The 22864-nt window shown below is 38.1% G+C and overlaps 1 protein-coding gene across 2 annotated transcripts in view; it reads right to left on the reverse strand.

Moving 5' to 3' along the window:
• LOC107225192 (bone morphogenetic protein 1) overlaps positions 1-22864 on the reverse strand; it is a 33061-nt gene that overhangs the window by 8531 nt on the left and 1666 nt on the right. The window contains exons 1-4 of one of the 2 annotated variants that reach the window (XM_015665571.2): positions 6133-6845; positions 5140-5292; positions 4432-4636; positions 3226-3489 (exon numbers count right to left, since the gene is read on the reverse strand). In XM_015665571.2, coding sequence (XP_015521057.2) covers positions 3226-3489; positions 4432-4636; positions 5140-5292; positions 6133-6304 — 794 coding nt within the window. In that variant the 5' untranslated portion in view covers positions 6305-6845. Of the gene's footprint in view, positions 1-3225; positions 3490-4431; positions 4637-5139; positions 5293-6132; positions 6846-22864 lie in introns of those variants that run through there. The other variant, XM_046739069.1, reaches the window with a different exon arrangement.

Consider the following 22864-nt stretch of genomic DNA (forward strand, 5'->3'; position numbering starts at 1 on the left):
AAGGAAAAAATGTAAAAATGCGGGCTAAAAGTAAATTGCAAACGTTGCGATTCTCCGTTTTGAAAGCCGCTTTCGTACCGTTAACTTACTGTCACGTTGATGGAGGGTTTTATTTTTACGGTATGCGATATGGGGCGTCAAAAGTGCCTCTCGACAGCGATATTTTCAACGATGTCGACTTCTATCTACGAACCCTCGGGGGACCGATTCCAGTTTCATTCGTACATCAGGTTGCGCGGGATGTGGGCATGAGTCGATTACCAGTCGCGCAGAGCTGACGCCCGACTTTTTGCAATAAAAATAATATTCCTACCTGCGAAATATTTTCCGCCTTTACCCCTCGGGTCATAAATTTGAGAACTGCACCCCGCTGCATACAAGAACAATATTTCGCACATGAACCGCGGTTGGACGTCAAAATAGTGAATGCGATGTACCGTGCGAAGTACGAATTATTATGACGCATACATTCGCAATTTTACCTACAGAACGGTGTGTACAATTTCATGCGGATTGTAAATCGGGCCGAAATTTGTCCAGTTATAAATCGAGTCACGAGTCACGTAGTTTCGGAATTCTCATGCGATAAATGGATTGTTACGTTGTATTCTGTCAATCTCTGCGGTCATTGTAATGACCAAGATGAAGAAAAAAAAAATGAAAATAATTAAAGAAATGTTTGCGGTCGAATTTTTGCGCCTTACGAACTAGAAATGCAACAATTTCATTTTTCTTCGAATTCATGTTACATCGAGCCTGCATCGTCAAGCTCAAATTTGTTGCACACGCCGCATAATGGATGTAAAAAAATCAAAGTTTCAAATTTCGATTACAGGAATATATTATTAATTGCACAGAAAAGTTTTTAAATTTGAAATGAGCGAAATATGTTATTAATACTACTGCCAAAGTATATTGCGAGAGTTTCAATGAAAAGAAAGGAATTTGAACATACTTTTTTGCATTCAATCAAAGGAATGATAAAACTGCTTTCGCGTGATTTACTGAAACAGTTTTCACAATTTTCACTACACGATCATATTTGATCAGAAAATATTTCAATTTTCACACAGAATCGAATCACGGAAATTGTTTTTGGATTAATTGAATTTCTTTTTCTTTGGTACATCCAGATAATATATTCTATTGATATAAATTTTAATATTAATCGGACCGGCTGAATACCATTCAAAATCAACTATTTGTGTAGACGTACACATCGGTAAAACGGGTGAAATTGGCTCACTTCCAGAATGAAATCCGGCATAATCAAGTAAGCGAATTGTTCGCCAGATCCGGATCTGCGATTCCGGACGCGGTTCGCCGTGTTTGACGTTTTCGTAAGCTCGTCTACATATGTAGGTACGTATAGGTATGATCCACACATGCGTCAATATTATCATTATTATATACACATAATTTAAGCCAGGGTAACTAACGTTCGTTCTCTCGGTAATTTCCATTGTCTGAATGGAACCGGCGTCTGGTTCTCCAGGTACTTGACGCAGGTTTCAATCGTGCAGTGCGGCTTTTGCACGACGCATAGATCATTCCATTATCTCTGTCGGGCCACCGTTACGGCTCACAAGGGACCCCGGCTCTATGGGGGTTTGCAGGCTAGCGTTAGCTTCTCCGGATTTCCGCGCGTCTGCACGTTTGCCTTTGCATTTCGCAAATTATACCGCGAATCGGACGCGCGTGCATCGCAGGAGTCGCGTTTTTCCGCTCGTATGGAATTTACTGCATATTTTGTAATTTGTGGGGCAATACAAATGTGAAATATCGAGAAACGCTTGGTGATCTGTATCTCAATTTCAATTTATTCCACTTTTCCGTTTTCGCTTCATTCGCATTCAATGAACACTTGTACGATGGAATGTAAAGATTGAGCTGATTTGTCTCATTTTCAAACCACCAAGGATAAGTGACGGATGGGGTTACCGGATTTATCTCTTTAACGCTGGTATATTCTAGAGCAAGAAAAAAAAAATAAATAAAAATCGCGATGAACAACCCGAAACGAAAAAACAGTTTGGCACAGATCTCAGAAATTTGAATTTTTCAGCTTCAAACATGCGGTTCGTACATTTTTAACATTTTTCAAATCTTTCATTTTTTCAGCTCGATTGATTCAACCGTAGCTGAAATTTTATCTAGATTAATTGCAGAACGATAGAAAATAAAAAAAATTAGATCAGGAATACAACGCAACGTGAAAAAATCACACAGATTTTTCCCATTCTCCGGAAAACGTTTTTCCATTACATAATTATCAACGTACCTATGAGTTTGCAAAAATTGGTAAACTTATACATGAGCTTCGGGATAATCTAATAAATCTGTGATCGATTCTCGAATTAATGTTTATGCCTGAATCTGATCTGCAGTAAATTGTTTTTTTTTCCATTTTTTCTCCTTTACATATGTAAAACGATATTGCCTTGAATATTTTTCTTCTCTACTCTTCGCAATCGCAAAAAAAAAAAAAAAAAAAACTTTCAACGACAGAAAAGGCACGCGTCTAATTTCGAAGGGAGAATTTTGTTCCAGGTCGCCGATGGACCGCTTGAATTGAAGTCTTTTTTATCGGGCAATGCGTCGATATATCAATCCTGGCACAATGGGAAATGAGCTGGAGACCCTACAAAGGCGCAGATCTGAACGTCCCGGGGAAAGGCGACGTCGAATCTCTGTTCTTCGACGCACGATGTGAGTATGTATGTATACATATACGTGTATATACATGTATATATATATATATATATATACATATATATGTATGTATGTATGTATACATACCGCAGGGTACGAATGACGCTTGATATTTGTCCCGAAGCTAAACCTGAAGCCGAAGCCTAACCTGAACCCCGGAGATTAATAGCTCAACGTATTAGCTCGCTTATATATATGCGATGCTTCGCCAACCTCGCAAGCTCTCCGGGAAACTTTTTGAATTCTGGGCGTCGCAGCATCAGGTGACTGATTTTTTCCCTCCTCACTCACGGTCTTTTCTTATTTATTTATTTTTTTTTCAATTTATCCAACGTTTTTCACAAATTTCCTATACCTGTAAATTTTCTGAAATTTTTAAATGATAAAGAGAAATCGAGTCGTGGTCGTTTAAAAGAATTAACAATCGAGTCGGAAAATTTGGACGAAAAATTCAACCTGACATGATCTGACCTGAGTGAAAATAATTTTCATACATCTGCGGTTGTGTGATACCTGTGTCTTTGATGCCGACGGCGACGTTTCTTCTCCCCGCCATTTTCCGACTCCGAAATTTCATGGGGCTGAGACCTGGGTGATGACGATGGTTCGCGGTGACCTGGATGGCGTACTTTTACTTCCCGAGGTAATTCCGTTGGTTCTGAATTTTTCCGGAGATTTTTATTCTCGGTTTCATCCGGGTCGTTTTGGTGATCTCGATTGCTTCGATGCTCGGCGTGCCTTACACGCGATGATTCCTTCTTCTCCGCTTTACTCGATCTTAAAAACGATAGCGAATATCAGAGCTGAATACTTGTCGCGGAGAAACATGCCGGAAAAATCAGACAGTCGATGAAATCGGGGTTTAAATACTGATCGGTTGGCCAAGTTGATAAATGAGATGAATTTTTATCAAATCGAAAGTCGTAATTCTAGTTTGCTGACTCAAAAAAAAAAAAAAAAAGAAAGCTTAATTAGTAAAAGGTATTGATTGAATATTTTTACGTGTTATTCTCTTTATTTAATGCGAAAATCATTCAACTTAGCAAATTTCGATGAAAATCGACTTAATTATATTTGCAACTTAATTCTTCACAACTATTTTTAAGTATGTATAATAAGCAGCTGCAAAATTCATGAAAGTTTTGTATGGAATTCATTTTATACGAACAAATTTATCCACAATCACTGAAATTGAACAAAAATTGTATTTTTCGAACCGAAAAAACGATGGAACGCCACGCAATTGATAAGTTCTCGAAGTATAAGCGAGCAGGATTTGTTCATTCAAATTTCTTCCTCACAATCAGTCAAAGACATATACTGTTTTCACAAAATTTGATTCGATTGATACCAGTCACAGCTTACTAATTGAATCGTCTCTTTTTAACACTTTTTTCGCACAGAACACCTCCAACTACCTAGACTTTTTCAAATCGTCCGAGATATTTCTGCGTTTCATTCTTGTTTCAATTTCCCTCTTTTCTTCATCACAAATTTTTTTTTTTTTCTCCCTCTCCGTCGTCGTTAATTCTATTCTCTCATTTCTAGAATTCCCCGTTATAATTAAATTATGGAAATTAGCCTTTTGTTCTCGTCGGAAATAGCGACGAGACTCTAAAGCGAGTGAAAAATCGCCATAGAAATCACAACTTGTGTAATTAAAGTGCGAGTTTGGGTTCTATGCAAGGGCTTGAGCTACGAATCGAAGTTCCGACCCACCCTGAATCAACCCCGTAGTTCGGCGGTAAGATGGTCGCCACCTTCGGACTGAACTCAAAGGCTTCGCCAAAATCAGATCCTCCGATTTCGTACTCGTTTCTGTCGACCATGATTCCCTCCGAGCCTCCCTCGGTCAGGTGAAGTCCTGCTTCCGCCGAACTGAACCCTTCAACCCCGTCATGCTCCTTTTTGAACTGCAAGACCTCTGCGGGGGAAACATCGAAGGTTGAAAAAAAAATTTGTAAACCAATTTCAAGGTAACCATAGAGTCAAATTCATTGATTAATCGTTTGCAAAAGTGAAATTTTATTCACAATCAGTGAAAGGGACATCCGAACCCATAAAAAAACATATCCGAATCAAGTTGAAGAATTGCCTTGTGCCGTACTCTACGGGTCGTACAATTTATCGTTTCTCGTTATTTGAAGCTTCTTTTATCGTTTTTGAAGATGAAAAATTTATCACAATTTGCAGATTTACTTTTGAACCTCAGACTCGTATTGAAATTAATTGTATTTCCGTATGTATGCAATAATAATGAGGGAAAAATAAGGTTGATTTGATATAATATACACGTTTTCAATTTTTCGTACCAAAATTTTAATAAAATTTTCCGGTTATGAGATGAAAGGATTACGAATACAGAAAATTTTAAAGACTTGCAGACCATCAATTGTTAAAGTCTTTGAACTGAATATTCGTACGAACCCGTGAGGCCTTCTTCTTCGACTTGAAGACCCTCGTTGAGAATCTCGTCTCTGTATTTCTCCAACTCTTCGAGGTAGCTTTTGTTAAGCTTTTGCTGTCGCCATTCTGTCTCATACTGGATATTTGGCAGTGCGATATCACCGAGAAAACCACCTGTAATTAGATCGTAAATTGCATAATAGTCAAACGACGTTGACAACATTCAAATTCAGATTCGGCACAATTATTGACTTTGCTATAAATACGTCCCAATTTAATTAGAAAGAGTATTTTCATTTCAAAGTTCTGTTGAAGGATTCTTAATATTTTTCACAAAGATGATGAATTTTTTCATTATAAACGTTATCGGTTATTATCGTGGCTGTTTGGGCATAAATTGATGACTGGTTTTTTTTTTTTTTTTTGATAATGTTTTGAGGCCCTACTTGACGGATTCTGCGGGTCCAGCAGAGAAGGGGCGAGGAAATTGAAAAGTGGCAGGTGAAAAATTGAACAGAGCTTGGGAATTTGAAATGATCAAGAATCGTCGTTTGTAGGCTGTTGATCGCAGTTAGAGGCAATAACCGTGACCACTCCGAGCTTATCTCGTATGAAGACTCGGCGAAGAGGTCTAAGGACGCCTGGGTGTCAGAGACACACTGAATTATCGTTTGCCATAAATCAAAGTCAGTTATCAGTCTCGAAACAAAAAAAAAAGAATGAAAAGAAACAAGACGCGAAGCCATTCTCAAATCGTTAATGAATGTAAACAACCGAGCATTCGCTATCTAACGTTTGACCTCTTCGTGGAAATAATATCTATATTGTAAAATTAAAGCTGAGTTCACAATAGTACGAATTGTGGACATAATGATTGGGTGCACGATGTCCGTCTTTATCTCTGACGGAACATTATCTTCCTATGACGTGTTATGAGGTGAATTCTTAATCATCGAGCACCGATCTTCTCAAACCAACCGCTAAATTTTCTACAACACAAGACTCATTACCGACCGGCCTTGCAGACGTCGAGGTCCAGGTCGCCGGTGATGAGGGTTGGGAACTCGATCGAGAAGAGCTGCTCTATCGTAAACCGCTGCCGATCGCTCGACGCGGGTTTTGCAGCCCGCGGCTCGGCGCCGAGGAGAAAGGCGAGAAGGACGAGGAGGACCGGCGTCGAACTCATGGCGGCGTTCAAGGCACCGATCGATTCGAATCGACTGATCGAACTTCACTTCGACTCATAACACGCGATCACTTAGAGGCGGGAGACGCGGCGGCGTCGGGGAGCTTTCGATGCTTCGCGACGAGCTTTTTCACATATTCCGTAACTCCGCGCGCTTTCCGACGCTCCGGGTGACCTTGTGACGGAAAAGCTCGGCCGGTGGCGCGGGTCGTACGTCGGCGGGAAACCGGAAGGCGACGCGACTCGGGACGGGCGAAGATCCGCGGGTAAACTGACGCGAGACAGGCGCGGGGGCGGCCGAAAGCGCTCTGGCGTTCCTCGGGGCGCAGCGGGCGCCGGAACGACGACGATCCGCTCTCGAGAGGCGACGCGACGCTCGGTCAAAGTTCGGATCTCGGTCAGAGCATCGCGGGACGACGCGAGTCGCGCTCGGCGCCGCGTGTCGGGCGAATCGCCCGGGTCGGGATGCCGAAAGAGTCCTGGAAAAAGTCCCGAAGGATCCCGCGACGTCGCCTCCTCCTCCTCCTCCTCCTTCTTCTTCTTCCTCCGATCTTCGCCGCTCGCTGCTCGCCCTGCACTGCCCTGCACTGACCTTCCCGGCTCGGCGAAGAGCGTGGATTGCTCTCGACCTCGACGGCAACTTCCTTCAACCCCGATCCTGCCCCCGTCAACCCCCACCGCTGTGCCACCGAGCCACTGAGGCACCTGCGCATTTCGTATGCAGAGCTCTAACCGTTACCGCGCGAATAGATGTAGATGGACAAGAGTCTCAAATGAAACAAGCACCAAATTACGGTGAAAAGACGACCAATACAAATTTGGTCATATTTAAAAGGTTTTTGAAAGTCTAAAATAGTCGATTGTCCAAAAATATTGTCGTTGAAATGACCGTTAACTTTGATACTGTGAGTTTAGGAGAGTAAAGATGTATATTTTTGTCATGATATAACAATGTTGACCAGAATCAATTCGAAAAAGATGAAAATTTCAAAAATTTAAACCCTTTACGTACAATAATTTTATTTTGTCGGAATCATTTGCGACCAGAATCGTGGAATCTATCAAAGTGTAAAAGTGTGTGATTGATGAATCGTACGCAAATTTGCTCGAATCGGGTCAAGCAAAATGAAAAAAACAAAAAAAATTAGTTCCACTTGTAAGAAAACGCAGAATTCGCGAAGTTTCACGTCAAATTTTTTCATTACAACGTACGTACGTTCGTCTCAATTTCAGGAGAAAAAAAAGTCACGAGTACGTTGTAAACAAAGAGATACGGGATAAAAATTTCAAAAAATACGATCGCGTTTCATGAGTCTGGCAAAATTCGATGCAGGCAGTAAAACGGACACGTAGATATTATCAGAGATCAAAGTTACGTGTAAGCTGTCGATTTCCACGGAACGCTTCATGCATTCACGATGTATCTAAACCCAACGTTTTTTATTCTAGGTAGTTTACGAGGGTTTTTGCCCCGCGGCTCTGCAGGATCTATAATCTATGCAAATCGCACGAAAAACGATGATAGCTTATAGCGGCGTGTGCCTCCGTGTCAAACACATGCGAATCGATTAAACGTTTGTGTGAACTTCCGCCTCGTCTGTCACGTGCGTACGTCTAGCTGTAACACACGTGGCGTTGCGAACCGTGTACACACGGCATGGCTGTTCAGGCACACACACGCAATCATTGCACAGGCACCCTTCGAGCCCATGTTTAGGTGAAATAGGGTAGAACGCAGCCGCCCGTTACTGCATTTGCAAACGTGACACAGGGGCGGCCCATTAATTAATAGCATATACCAAATTATACAACATACCGCGTAGCTGTATAAACGCGGTGTTCAAGCGATAGGGATTTTCAGAGTTCCGCACATCGATGTTACGTATAATTGTGTGTAGAGAGGTGTACACGCGTATATCGATGCCGACGCGCACTCGATATCGGTATCGTCTGTAACCACGCCCTTTTTTAATCCTCTCCAAATTCTGAACGAAGAATCCGCGGAATACTAATTAAAAGCCAAATGGTTCGTATCGTGCGTTCGTTCGTTCCATCTCTAATTTGGTCAAACACGTATCGTCGACTTTTATTTCATTCAATCGATCAACGTTTTTCTTTTTTTAATAGGGCTTAGCACGTAAATTTTCCATGGGTACAAAGAGATGAATAGTCAGTGTAGAGTGGACGTTTCGATTCCTGTTCGGTTAACAAAGCAGTTGTGATTATAGTTTCAAAAAATTCCTGTCTCATCATAAATTCGGACAGCTGCCGATAAATCACGGTCATTCAATTCGCTACGTGCAGACTTTGCCTTACGCGACTGCAGATTACTGCTGGAGCTCTCAATTTTTCAACCTTCGAAGGGCTTCGATAAAAGCTCAGTACGTTACACAATCAAGGCGGGATTGCTGCAGTGCAGAAGTAAGTCTTTCAGTTATAGTCTTTCGGATGAAGGCCTGCAAGTACAAAACGATCAGGATGCAACAAATCGCGGTTTGCGATCATTGACATCGCAGATAAAAGAGCCGGGAATACAAAATTCATGATTCTACTTATTGAAGATTATCTAATAAACACCCAACGCGTATTAGAATTTTTTTTTCTTCTCGAAATAAAATGTTTGTATTTATCTAAAAATCTCTGAGTTTAACTGCAGTTGAATTTCACGATGTTTTTTTTTTTTTTTTTTTTTTTTTTATATGTATATCCTAAAGAGGTTCCATTTGAATTATGCAAGTTGAATGTGATATCAACTTCAGTTGCGATCATCATATTTTTGTGTAACCAAATTTTTGACTCGCCTATAACCTGCAAAGGTTCTTAATCTCGCAGTCTTCGATCTCTGTCACCCAAAAAGCATAATTTTCTGTCTACGTCACTTTCATTCATTACCCACAATTATTCCCAACTTTTAATTTTAGCCCCAACTCCAATTTCTTCGCTCTTTCGTTTCTCAGCGTTTCATAGAAATGAAACTTTAATGAATACAGATGTAGAAAGCAGAGCTTGCAGCGCACACAGCTACTTGAATTGGAGCGTGATAAGTCACGGCCAGAATCCCGTTTTATACCTCATATGTACACCATGCAAGTCGTCTAGTCGTCTAGTCGTCTAGTTTAATTCTCTCCGCGGCTTGTTATTTCTCATTCTATTCACCTTATTTCTCCCCATGGTCACGAGGTAATGTTATCAAAGAACGTAGAAAAGAAACAATGTTTTCTCTCTCTCTCTCTCTCTCTTTCTCTCTCTCACACACAATCTTTTCATCAATCATTCACACCGCTGTTCATGGAATCTCCGCTGCGGAAACTGTTCCGAATTTCGCACGACGTATAACGCACAATTTGGGCACGCACCTGCACTCGGGTAATTTCTGCCGTCTGCATAAGTGACTGCAGTTTCGTGTCGCGTATTGATTTCGATATCGAGAAGCCTCTTCATGCGGCGCAAGGTAAATGGACGTACACCGTACATGATGCAGACGTCTGCACGTATGATCGCGAGTGTGTGCAGTTTGTGTATACTTGCAGCTGTGAAAGTTCGCGTAACTTTTGCAAGCACCGTTTACCCCGCGGTCGAGTTGCGTAAGACTTTACATGACCGAACGCCTGCCTCGGCTACTCGCCCTGCGATGCCGATCCAAACCCTCAGGTATGAATGAAAAGTTAGCAAGCAAGAATGAAACAACAGCCCCGCTGTGCGGTAGAAATCAATCGGAGAAAATTTGTTGAACGCAAATTAAAATATCAACAATTCAAGAGAAAGTGTAATAACTATTTATCGGTGATATAATTATTTATTCTATAATCCAAGATTTCTCGAATGTGACCGTGATTGATATGAGCCGAAAAATGTTAGAATCCGTGCAAAAATACCATTGCAGAATTTTGATGTTTTGAACGACTTGATTTTAAATTATGAAACTTTTTCTCAAATCGTTGATACCTTAGCTTGTGTTACTCAAGTTTTCTCAAATCCGTTTTTATCACACGCTTGCTCAAAATGTTTTTTCATTCATGTTAACTACACTGTCATCCGCGCAAATTACATTACTAAAAATTGTTTCAACGTTTCCTTGCCTGTTTGTTGGTTTTCTTTTTTTGAGCCTTCCCCTTTCCAGTCAAATTAATATCACGAATAACCGACTTCAAAAAACTCGTATAAGTTTTGTGTATTGTGGTAGCTGCGGTCCAATAATTCAAATTAGGAATATTTTCAACGGTATGAAAAATTTCAATGGGGAAAAAGGTTGTCATATTACGATATTCTGGTCCGTTTCGGTCTATCGCACGTGTCAATGTGTTACAAATTTATCATCGTACATGTACAACGTGTGTACGTGTGTGCAGTTGAGGACACCCGTGACACCTATACACGTTCCACATTATCAGCGATGCGACGTAATCTCAGCGTCTTTGACGTCCTCACGTTCGTCCCTCTTTTCCAAAGCCGACAGCTGCAGTGTGTCAATCTTGACATGGGGAGAGTAAGAAAGACTAGAAGGAATAATGAAAATGAAAAAGAGGGATAGAAAAAAAAAGGAAGGGAAAATGGAGAGGGAGAGAGGAAGGAGTCTTGGTCGAAATAAGAGTTCTTCCGCTGTTGCGCGACGACGCGACCCGGTGACGAAGACCTCCTTAAATTTATTTTTCACGCGGCTACGCTTTAATGTTGTTGTGTATTCACGGATACGTTTATGCCGCATGCCGCAAAGATAATATTGATGAAAATAAAAAATACCCTAAAAAATAATCAAACCGCGAGTAGAAAATTATACAACGATTGTGGGAAGACAAACTTGTGGACGTTTTAACTCGATGTCAAATGTACTTTTGGTTAAAAAAGATTATCGATAGAACTTGAATTTTAAAAACGAAAATGACGATTAAATCAAATATTTTGAACGACAAAGCCGAATATTATTATTTTTGTCAACACTTACGTGTTGTTTGATCAATTTTTGTTTTTTGTTTTCGATAATCTCAATTTCGTGACAACGAAATTTGAAATTCGTTGCCATTTCTGTTGGAAGGTCCGATTTAGAAGCAACGATTTTTGAACAGGATTCTTTTCGATGTGATTTCAATTGGATTTTATTGTCTAATTTTCCTCTTATTCCCTCTTCTCTTCTTCTTCTTCTTCTTCTTCTTCTTCTCAATGAGAAAACGGGAAATTACAACCTCATTGAGATTTCATTCCAGTTCTTAATCACCCTCACCCCATTTTCAATCGCGATTCTCGCGATAATTTCCGCGACGATTTCGCAGTCTAACAATCACCGCTTCTGTATATATGCTGAAAGCTGCAGTAATTTCTTGCGATTAATTGTCGGTTGGAAATTGAAACGAGATCCTTATCTGTTCCTCCTTCCCATGATGCAATCCGCTCACTTTACAAATCGCGAATGAATCGCACATTACTTTCTTTTACTTCTCCACTGCAATCAACTTTTTTTTATATCAAAACCACAACCGGAACCCTTTTAATAATGTTTCTCATTATTATAATAGTTTGTTAAAATAAATGTTGATCGAGAAATTGGAAAAAAGAAAACCCTCGTGTAAATTAAAGAATTTTAAGCCTAAGAACCGATAAAAAAAAAACTTACAGGGAATTAAAAATTCCCGCATCCTGCAAGTTGGTGACTTGGAAGGAATAAATATTAGCTTTGAAACTGCCCAGTTAATGGCTGTCTTAAAATTTTCAGTACTTCCAATTAGTATCCATCACTAGTCAATTATGACATTCTGGCAGTTATGTAATAACGAAATAAGAATTTGTATTCAAAACATTGTGAACAAAATAACTGAACTGGTAATATAAACTTATGACGTAATGTTAATCATTTTTTACGATTGTTCTTTGTTTTTTTACTATTAAAAAAATGTGTGCATTAATTGTTTGACAAGTTTGAAAAGAAAGTTTGAATACACTTGACCCCGTACGTTATACCCAGTAGCTACAAGAATGATCGATGCAATTTTGCTTTCAAAAGAAGAGAAATGAAAAGCCGAAGCTTTCAGCTTCTCCATTTTTTACCTCTCGACTCCGTGGAGCTTTTTTCTTTACCCTCTTTAATTCAGCTCGTTTAGCGGGAAAATTTTAGCTCAAGTTTCAAACATATCCGTTACATATATATATATATATATATATATATATATGTATATATTGTTATACATTAAATATATATATATATATATACGGGGCACTCCATGTCAATTCATCCAATAAATTTCCTTCACGATTTTTGATTCGCTCACGATTTTTCGCAAGATTCTCCGATCTCGGAAAAGCACTTCGGAATGTTTTCAAATTTTTTTTCCCCGTCGTTAATTTTTTTTGAATATTCAGAGCCATCTCGAAATCTACATTTTTAAAACTCTCATGAATTCTATTTTTCATTCCGATCATTTTGACACCGTTCCATAGTAGGACGATATTTTTTTTATTCATTTTTTATCGCCTCAAACAATTTGAACCAACAAAACACCAAGTTGAAATATTTATAGGTATGTATTCCGTTTAATAGCTTGCGTGTATATCTTACTTTATTATTATAATAAGAATGGAACAAAAGGTCATTATAGTATAGAATGGTTTGTACATTCCGCTTGGCCAGTTCGGCTAACTTTCAGAGCTTCTTATTATCGTTATTGTTATTCATGTTATTACTACATCGTATTTAAAACGATGAGGCAGCAGAAACAAACTCAAATCAGACACAAAGTTGCTTCAAAATTTATACGGTACATTATCGAGGGAAGAATACTTTTCCCAACATTTTTTCTATTTACAATTACGTAGTATTTGTTTAATGCTTCCACAATTACATTTATGTAAAGATTCGTACGAATATTATTCGCACTCGCTAATTAAAGTCTTGATATCATCTAAACTGGTACAGTTTTCCTCGTCACTATTAAAATGAGAAAAACAATAACAATTATCTTACTGAAAATGGAATCGTTGGAAATACGTATCTGTGCAAAAATTCAATGCGTCAATACATAAATATGTTTACATTGCTAATTTTAATGTTTTTCACCATTTGAGTAATAAGTAAAAACTCGAGACTCGTTGCAAAAATTTAAACAGTTTCGTAACAATGTTTTTTTTATCTATTCAATTGAATAATAAACTTTCTTGGCGTATAATTATATTATGAATTTGACTGAATTTATTACAATTATCTTCGTACATACGTATAATCTGATGAACGGACTGTTGCCATAATTTTCTCCCTCGTCGCGACTTAAAATTCTGTCTTAGCTAAATTTCTCATTCAAATACTTCAATTTACGTAAAATGACATGCCGTTGAATTGAATCAATCGTAAATAAGTAAGAAGAAAAAAGGCAAAACAACGATGGGAAATGAATTGGTTCAAAAATTGAATATTATTATTGAAAAAAACGCCATTCTGCAAATCGGAGATATTATAATTATCCGCACACAGCGCGATAATTTACATCAATCACAATAATTATGCAATTACAATAATCATAATTATGGGTTATGATTTAACCTAAATCCCTTTAAGCTGCAAAGGTTACTGCAAAATCTTTGGTTTCTCTTCTTTAATACGATTTTCTTCTTCTGTTGTTCATTTTCTTGTTTTTTGTGCTCTTTCTTTGCGTTCGTTGATTTTATAACAAGTTTCATATCGACTATTATATATATATATACATATACATTATAGCTCGCGTTTCTCAATGTTAAAAGGTTCAGCCTCAGCATATAAATATATACTTAACAACTTTGCGTCGAATAATCGAAAACATTAGCTGAATTTCTCAGGAATTTAACATTTCCTCGTTTTTTTTTCTGTCATTTCGTTTTCATCTCAAATTGTCTCGAGGATGGGGAAAAAGGTGTTTTTTCTCGTTATTGCTCTAGACTCCGCTTGGAATTGGCTCGGATCTATATTTTTCTTACTCACATATGTACAATGTATATACATGATATATATATATATACATATATATATATATATATTCAGGTAATTCGGTCAACTTCAACGAAAAGTGTATAGTTACTTCAATCTTCTCTCTCCCTCTCTCTCTCTCTCTCTCTCTCTCTCTCTCTCTCTCTCTCTCTCTCTCTCTCTCTCTCTCTCTCTCTATCTATCTATCTCCTTTTTTTCTTCCCTTTTTTTCTCTCCGTCTCAATTGCACAGCAGCTTATCACGCGTTCCTTCGAAATCCGTTAAAATCGTCGACACTTACAGAGAGACAGGCATCTCTATGTACTTACGTATATCTATACGCTGTTATGTACGCGCTTTCCTTAGGTATACATATAATATGTGTGTGTATGTGTGTATATACATATATATATATATAGGTACATTTATATAGATATAAGGAGAACTGTGACAAAAACTCGTCTGTGGTCCTCATCCCTCTTTAATCCAACCGATAGTTTATGCGCTATCTATGTACGAGGCGTAGCCGGTTTATGTACTTGTATCTGCTTGTATATCTATGTATACCTAAATACATATATACCCTTATACACTCATCGCTGAAACGGAATACCTCGACGGGAAATTTGATCCGGCTAATAGAAGTGTACCATGGCACCTTATAGACTGCTCATGGATATTGTTAATGTATACAGAAATTTGGATCTATACATCGTGTATACAATAAATTATACCGAAGGAAAAACAAAACAACGTACCCAAATCTTACCGACTTATGACTTATTTTCATACATTTCTCTATTCGTACAGCTATCCCAAATAAGTTTTATTTCTTTAGCAGATGACCTCGATTTATACCTGCATTTTCATTAATAGGTAAATGTTATTGTAACAAACAACCTTGTGGTTAACAGTTGATTAGATGTAATTAATTTCTTCTGGATAAATGCCGAATGCAAAGTCCGTGTGAATGAACTTCCAAGTTAAAACTACGTGGAGAACCAAGCGATATTTGTTTTTTTCGAAAGTATAGAAAATAGTCGACAGTATTTCAAATTTGAACGACGATAAGCACGATACTCTGAATGAATGCTTCTATCTTGATAGATTGTGAGATGATTTATTGACTGAAAATAGTGTATACGTCCACCTATTTTTATACTCTAGGGCTTTGTTTTTTATAACGTGCATTCTTCACAAATCACCCGCACTGTCATATTTTTTTTTTTTATAGCCATAAAATGTTTTCTTTTACTATTATATACCAACCCATCAAGATTTCACTAATCTTAACCATAGATTTCAGAACAAATATTTCCAGAGAATTTACTTTCATATAAGAGCGGAGAGAAAATGAATCCCATTCAAGTTACGAAAATTGGTCCAAAGTTACGCAGTACGCTCTTGAAATGGTTTTCTAATGTTATACTTTTTACTCTCACAGATTCCTTCATAGATGAAGAAGATACTGTTTTCAAATTCAAGTCAATCACTTCAAATGCATCTTGCAAAGTTCGCTTTCGTGTCATTTTTGTACCCACAGCTTATTCTTAGGTTCCATAGAATCGACAGATATTTTATTCCACTCTAAGCTGTTTTAATTTGTGAAAACGAAATCGACGTTTTACAGAATTTGTAACTCACGCAAACACATTGATAAATGAAACGAGTTTATTAGATTCAGGCAACTTTCTGAGTTTTCAATCATACATTAAATTACAAACAATTTTTTTAGTGCATAATTATAAAAATACAAAATACAACTCTCAGTTACTCTTGTGATTTATGTATTATTTTGCGTGAAGAAAATTCAATCGAACGGCAGTCTTGTTGAAAAATAATTAATAATGTAAGAATGGAAAAAAAAAAGAAAACTATAAGCGTTTGCCGTATTCTTTTCAATTATACACATTAATTAAAAATTAACTCGTGATTGAATATCGTTTTCAGTAGTCACTATAAAAGTAAAATGAAATCAATGTGATTCTTAATGAGAATTTTCGTTCCTTACTGTTTTCACAATCTTGCATTCCTAGATGCTTGTAAATATTTAGTGTTTCGGTATATTTTGCAACGCGCTGTAGACCTTTTTTCCTTGCGTCTGTTTTTACCTCATTCTATTTCGTTCTTCTTTCTTCCTCCTTACCGACCCGATAATTGAATCTAGAAGAGCTATTTGGCAACGCGGTTATTCGGTAATTAGATACCTGCTACTGGAAGAATTCTGAGATTGATAGACGCTGAATCCAGGAACTCGACCCTCGACGCTACACTTGAAAGGGATCCCTCGGGAAGGTTATACCGGAACAAGGGACGATTTTTCAATCCAGCACGGACGAGTCTTTCAATTCTCATTATTTAAATTTTTCTTCTTGTCGTCGTTTCTTCATCTCGCCCCTTAGTTTTATTTTTAACGTGCTTAAAATAATTATTCTATCCTGTAAACCCTATAAAATTCCCCAAATTATTCCCCACTTCCATACTGTTTTGGCAAAAAAATTAAATCCCGAAATAACTTCCAAAAGTTACTGCCACGAACCAAGGTAAGGCAATTGGTTTGATTTTTTTTTTTTTTTTAATCTTGCTATTATTGTTATACTCTCTGGATTGAAATTCTGGCTTTTCACAACTGCTGTAGTTTTTTTTCGCTAACAATATGTTGCTTCTGTGAGTATTAATTATCGGCAAAGTCCGGCTTTCGACGTGACCTTGAACTGGCTGCGGGTGGCGATTATAACTGTTTTCAGTGTTATAAGAAATCAGACACGTACGTACAGCGGGGAAAAAATTATGATAAGACGCCTCACGATGAGAATCGAATCCGTTTATCAACCAAGGATGTAAAATAATCGGACAACGTGATATCGTGAAGCGAGAAATCGGAAGAATAATTTTCCGATCCATTAGATCACTTAAATCGGTTCAATAACGACTATGATAATTATTGATTAGAATGTATCCGGCTTACAGATGCATCGGTAAAATAAAAATACTACAAAACATGTGAAAAGTGATAGAATGAAAAGTTTAAAGGAGAATAGTGAAGTCTATTATGCTGTGCAATTGTCGATACAAACGTGAATAAATATTCCAATGTAATAGTTGAGAGTAAAAACATACGGATATTTATGAATTACAATGAATTTATGATTTTTCTATTCTTTACTTTCAGACTCTGATTGTTTATCAAAGTGAAGTTTAATCGTCACTGCGGCACCCGTGAGGGGCTACTAATGCGAAAGGATATACTGAATTAATTAGCTCAACTTTGAACTCGATACGGATTTCAATCTCCCCTTTAAGCGGGGAGCTTAAGCTCGTTCCAAAGTCTCGGCTGTTCGCTGTTATATAGATTCGGATATAATGTTGCGCCTGCAGCTTGTATGCGAAACTCGGTTTTACAGCGATTGTACGATCGCCTAGAAAGTCAGTTTCTACGTTCATTATCCAGACGGTTTCTGGGTTTATCGATAATTGCAATTTGACGAAGACGTAAAGCGCGGTTTCGGAATAAAATTTGTAAAATTTTGTCGTTTGAAAGAATTATAATAATCATGCGATTAATTAGAATACCGTGTATAATAAATCTTTGACAACAGTTTGCATTTTAGAATTTGAAATATCGTCTTTCAATTGCACAGTTTACCGAGAGAAAAACTTATTCTACTAAAAAGGTGTACTTTTAATTATTCGAGTAGGAAAAGTATTTGACACGTATATCATGTTTCGAACGATTCGTTGGTTGATGAAAATTGTTCGGTCAGAAGAAGAAAAATATGTGTTGCAATTTACACAGACTCGTTTTAGAAACGAATGCAGCTTTTTTCAGTGCTTATCGAAATTCTTCCTCGGTTATTCCCGTCTTTCCAGCAAACTTTGGTAATTTACAATATACTGTAAATTCGCACCTGAATATTTACAAATAAAAAACACTGCTGCACGGTAAAGGAAGCTTGCGAATGCGAGCAGAGTAATTTTTACCAACCGCACCGCGTTGGGTGGTGTTTCGTTCGAAAAAGACAATACAGAACGGGGGTTGAGAACTCGCGCTTACAGCCACTTTTTGGCTAATAAAAGTAAAGCACTCGCGACCCAGTTGCCGCTGCTGGATTGTTCCGTGTTGTGAAAGCTTTCGCGAAACTTGGAAACAAACCGTATCACACGCGCGGATACATACGTGTATGTCATGTGCATATTCGTGTCCGCACACGTATCTCTAAGTAAATTATTAACTCACCTGAGGTCGCATAAGAAGAAGTAAAAAATCAAATAAATCGCCCTAGTTGCACCAAAAGTGGACTCAGCAATATATTCATTCGTATGCATGCTTTTTGCTAAGGATGAATTAACTGAATCGTCCGAATCAAAAGTTTGGAAAAAGAAAAGGCGGATAAAAAAATTTACAGCGATGACATTTCTGCCAATAATAGTGATATGTTAGTGAAATCTCCACCGTGCAATACGACGTGGATCCAAGAAAATTGGAACAACACAAGTTGAGAAATTGACGATTTGAGAAAAGGTTTTGTCGTCAGAAAATTAAAAATTATTAAACCCCTGTGTTTCTGATCCGATTTTGGTATTTGTGATGATTGATTTTGATCTGCTAACATACGAGGGTGTAAAAAAATTGTTGAATATTCTTGCTTACGGCGAGAAATTGATGAGCAGAAAACGGCATCGGTAAAATTGAATCGAATTGATTAACTCCGGTTTCTTAGTTTCCAAGTAGCTGTTTTATCATTCACGTTTTCGAACTTCGTGACCTTTGTAAGTGTTCGGTTGCGGAGAACGGATCAAACTGTGTGTACACACATGTACTAATGAAAAATAAAAGAATTAAAATCAATTTTCATTACGATGTCAAGGTTAATTTTGATGAAACGCAAGATATAAATTGGCGAAGCTCTCGACGAAGCTTAGCTGCGGCAACCTTCGCGACGATGAGTGGTAATAAAGTTCCGGAAGGAAACTAAGACTGGCTGCTAAGGATCCGGTGAACGAAAGTAGGAGAGACGAGTCCTAGTTGTCACAAGGTCCGTATTTCTGCAGCTAGATATCGGAACGAGCGGCGGTATAGATTGAAGTTGTAGTCCAATGTTTAAAACAAATTAATGTTGTTGCCTAGAATATCGCATAAAATGCGGCCCCGCAGTGATTGAAAAACTGAAATTGGACCTGATGAATAATTCTTTTCCATCTTCTAAATATGTTTTCTATTATTTTCTTGGCTGAATTGGGATATTTCACAATAAGGTAACGGGAAAGGTGATTCTTGTCGTTTTCATTCGACACATATGTTTCTGATATTTGAATAGCGGGTCAGCAAGATATACACATTTTTAAACAAAATCGCGAGTTTGCGTATATTGTCACATCTAACAATAATTACGCAACTTGCCCCATTTCGACTTTTCCGTGGTTTTCTGAGTCCGGGTCAAGTTTTTCGGGATTCTTGGGATCTGAGGCGAATTTTTCATGGTTTTCGGAGTCTAGGTTGACTATTTCATGACTTCCAGGAATGAATACAATAAAAAAAAAGAAGTATTGCTTAAAAATATAAATTGAGAACCCGAGTTCTTTACATCAAAATAAAAACAAGAAAACAATGGCGCACAAAAAAACAAACTATTCATCACTTTTGACCAATTTTCGTCATTTAAAATACTTAGGACAACATACCCCGCCTCTGGATTTTTTTTTGTTTTTTTTTTTTTTTTTTTTTTTTTTGAAAATCCGAAAAATCTTGTTCAGACTTGCATAGGAACAATCACGCATTTTTTCTAAGTATGCAAAGGACGCATCTAATACAGTGCCCCGTATATGAACTGAATAAAATTTTATTACAAAGAATTTTAAAAATCAGAAAGTAAAAAGTCCGACCACTAGGACCCGTCTCCCCTACTGGATAGAAGAACTATTCTATTCAGTTCGACAATTGCTTGCTGCCTAGGCACTATTGAAGGTATCTATATTGAGTGGAGACCCTGCACGTTGTTCTCGTGACAAGAGGGTCTCTTATCTCCCTTTCTTCCTCTCTCCTTGCGAGGCTGAAGTTAGTAACGTTAACGTAACGAAACATCGGGGAAAAAAATCGTTACTGTGCAATATCAGAATGAGTTTCAAGGAGTTGACTCTTAGAATCATGAGTATGTTTTGTTTATCATCGTTTATCAAATTTCAGAAGATCCCAAAGGTGCGAAGTGACGATTTCTCCTAAACATCCATCGTTACAGTAACGTAACTAACCTTATCCCTGTCTCTCTTTAGCTCTCTCGCTTTCACTTGCTCCGTTGAAGAACGGTCTTTTTATCCAGCTTGTGGATACCGAGGACACCCAGTCTCAAGCTCTCTCTCTCTCTCTATCTCTCTTTTCTTGCTCTAATTTAATTCCTTACTCTTAACTGCTGTATTACACTGCACTGTCCATATCTTTTAGTCACAGAGTGATTTTTGATTTGTAATTTTATTAGTTGTAATGCCCTGTGGCTACATTGTCTGATGCTGTTATAGGTATAAATATACTCATCCATGTATCTATCTCTCTATCTTTCTCTCTCTCTCTCTTTCCAGAAGATGAGGGGAGATTTGTCGCATGTTCCCCCTTATTGTTCTCCTCGTTTGCGGCTGATCTTGAACGGGATCGTTGGTCGCCATGATCAGCGAAGCAGCTTCGGTTTTCACCCTTGAGTCACTTGAGACCGAGGAAAGACGCTGGGTAGGGTGATTAAACCTAACGGAAGAAACGGTATGTACAATGTCTGTACCGTTTTGAAAGCTTTATAAAAACGAAGACGTGATCTGGGGATCAAAATTTTGATTGTTCTAAAATTTTGAAATTTCATATTATGTACTTGTACGGAAAAATCTTGCAATCTTGTTTTCAATGCGGAAAAGCCTGACCTTTCAGGTAGATCTTTAGAAACTGTAATAAAAAGTCATTCTCGTATACTTCCCAGCTTTTCTCTCAAATTTAACATCTTTAAATCTGAAAGCTCGCATTCTTTTTCCCCGGCAGACAACTCATATTCTTGGAAATGCAGGAAGTGGTATCGATTTTATACAGCCTATAATATTTTTTGCTGTCCCACAGTCAGAGGAACTTTTTCAATTCCCATGTAACACGTGCCAATCATGTATGTATAATTGAGTTGCACTATACTGCTAAACACCATATAAAAATACTTGAGATCCGTGAGTAAATTTTTAAAGAGCTAGAGTGTGGGAGCAAGTTGAGGAAATATTATAATATACAGAGCAGATGGAGCAAGCAAACAGTTTGTGGTTATCAGTGATTGTTTACTGCCGTTTTCAGTCACAATAGAGACTAAATAATCAGTGCATTTCGCGACAACGCGCGATGATGATGATGAAATCAAGAATGACGCGTGAATCGGTTAACGGATGTTATTATGGTCAAAACACTCGGATAAGTGAAATAAAAAAAAAAAAATTCGCAGATAAAAAGTAACCTTACAATCTCTGCCGATTCCTAACGGGAATTTTGCAAGGCCATAGAATCCGGGGAAACAATCAATTTTTATTCACTTTTCTGAAAGATCCAAACCCCCAATACGTGTGTTACATATTATATCAATATCTATTTATCGATATTGGAAATTTCATGCTGACGGAGATTTCTTTTTATGCTGGTATGATGCCTTGACTTTTATGTTATACGGTTCGAAAAACGTTGTAGCTAGAGTTCGGAATTCGTCGATTGAAATTCCTGTGAAAATCCAGATCGTCGTGGAATAAAAATGTAAAAAAATAAATAAGTGAAAAACTGTAACTGCTGCTTATCGAATTGCGAGCAACGCTAGCATATATAAAAATAAGTTAAACGGTCCCAGCGACAAAAATACGATTTTCTTTAAGTGAGCACATTGAGTCGGCGATGTACGTCTGAAGCCAGTCAAGATGGCAAGTTGTTTTCGCAAGTTTCGCGTATTGATCTCGCCTCCTAAAGTTCGGATCTCTTATATACCCATAGCTGTTGCTTGCGAAATCCACACCTATCGTCAATTTTCAGGCTTGTAACAAACTTTTCATTCAAAACACATATACATACGGATACAGGATTCAGATAAATTTCCAATCTTCCGGAGCGTGATCGATTCCTGCGATGCTTATAAATTCTGCTTCAGCAGCTGATCTATTTGGGCAGAATTTTTTTCTCCGTACTAATGAGCAGCAACGGAAAAAAAGAATTCATAATTGCATTTTCGCTGTGCGAATAATTTCGAGCCGTCACAATATTCAACACGCCGGTGACGTGACGGAAGTCGAATTTGTATCATCCGCCTGGATAGAAATGCCTTTCACACACGACGTATCCGAGTCGGCGGTATTATAAGTTTCGAAACGGTCCCAGGTTGCGGATCAAAGGAGTCTAATGGCCTCGTTGCGCAGATCCGAACTCCTCTATTTGGGGCATGCAAGAGAGTCTGTCTGTGTCACTGTGCTCGAATCCTTTGAACATCCGTCGAAATCGGACCCCTTTCTCGGATCTTCCTCTCAATTTCGGTGCGACGTCAAATACAGGGATGACAAAACGCGAAGAAAAAATCGACGACTCTGTGTAACTTCCTACTGAAGGGGTCACGGAGGTACCGCGAAACTACCGGAGAGAAGTT

This window comes from Neodiprion lecontei, chromosome 4 (genome assembly GCF_021901455.1).
Source record: "Neodiprion lecontei isolate iyNeoLeco1 chromosome 4, iyNeoLeco1.1, whole genome shotgun sequence".
Classification (NCBI taxonomy): Eukaryota; Metazoa; Arthropoda; class Insecta; order Hymenoptera; family Diprionidae; genus Neodiprion; species Neodiprion lecontei.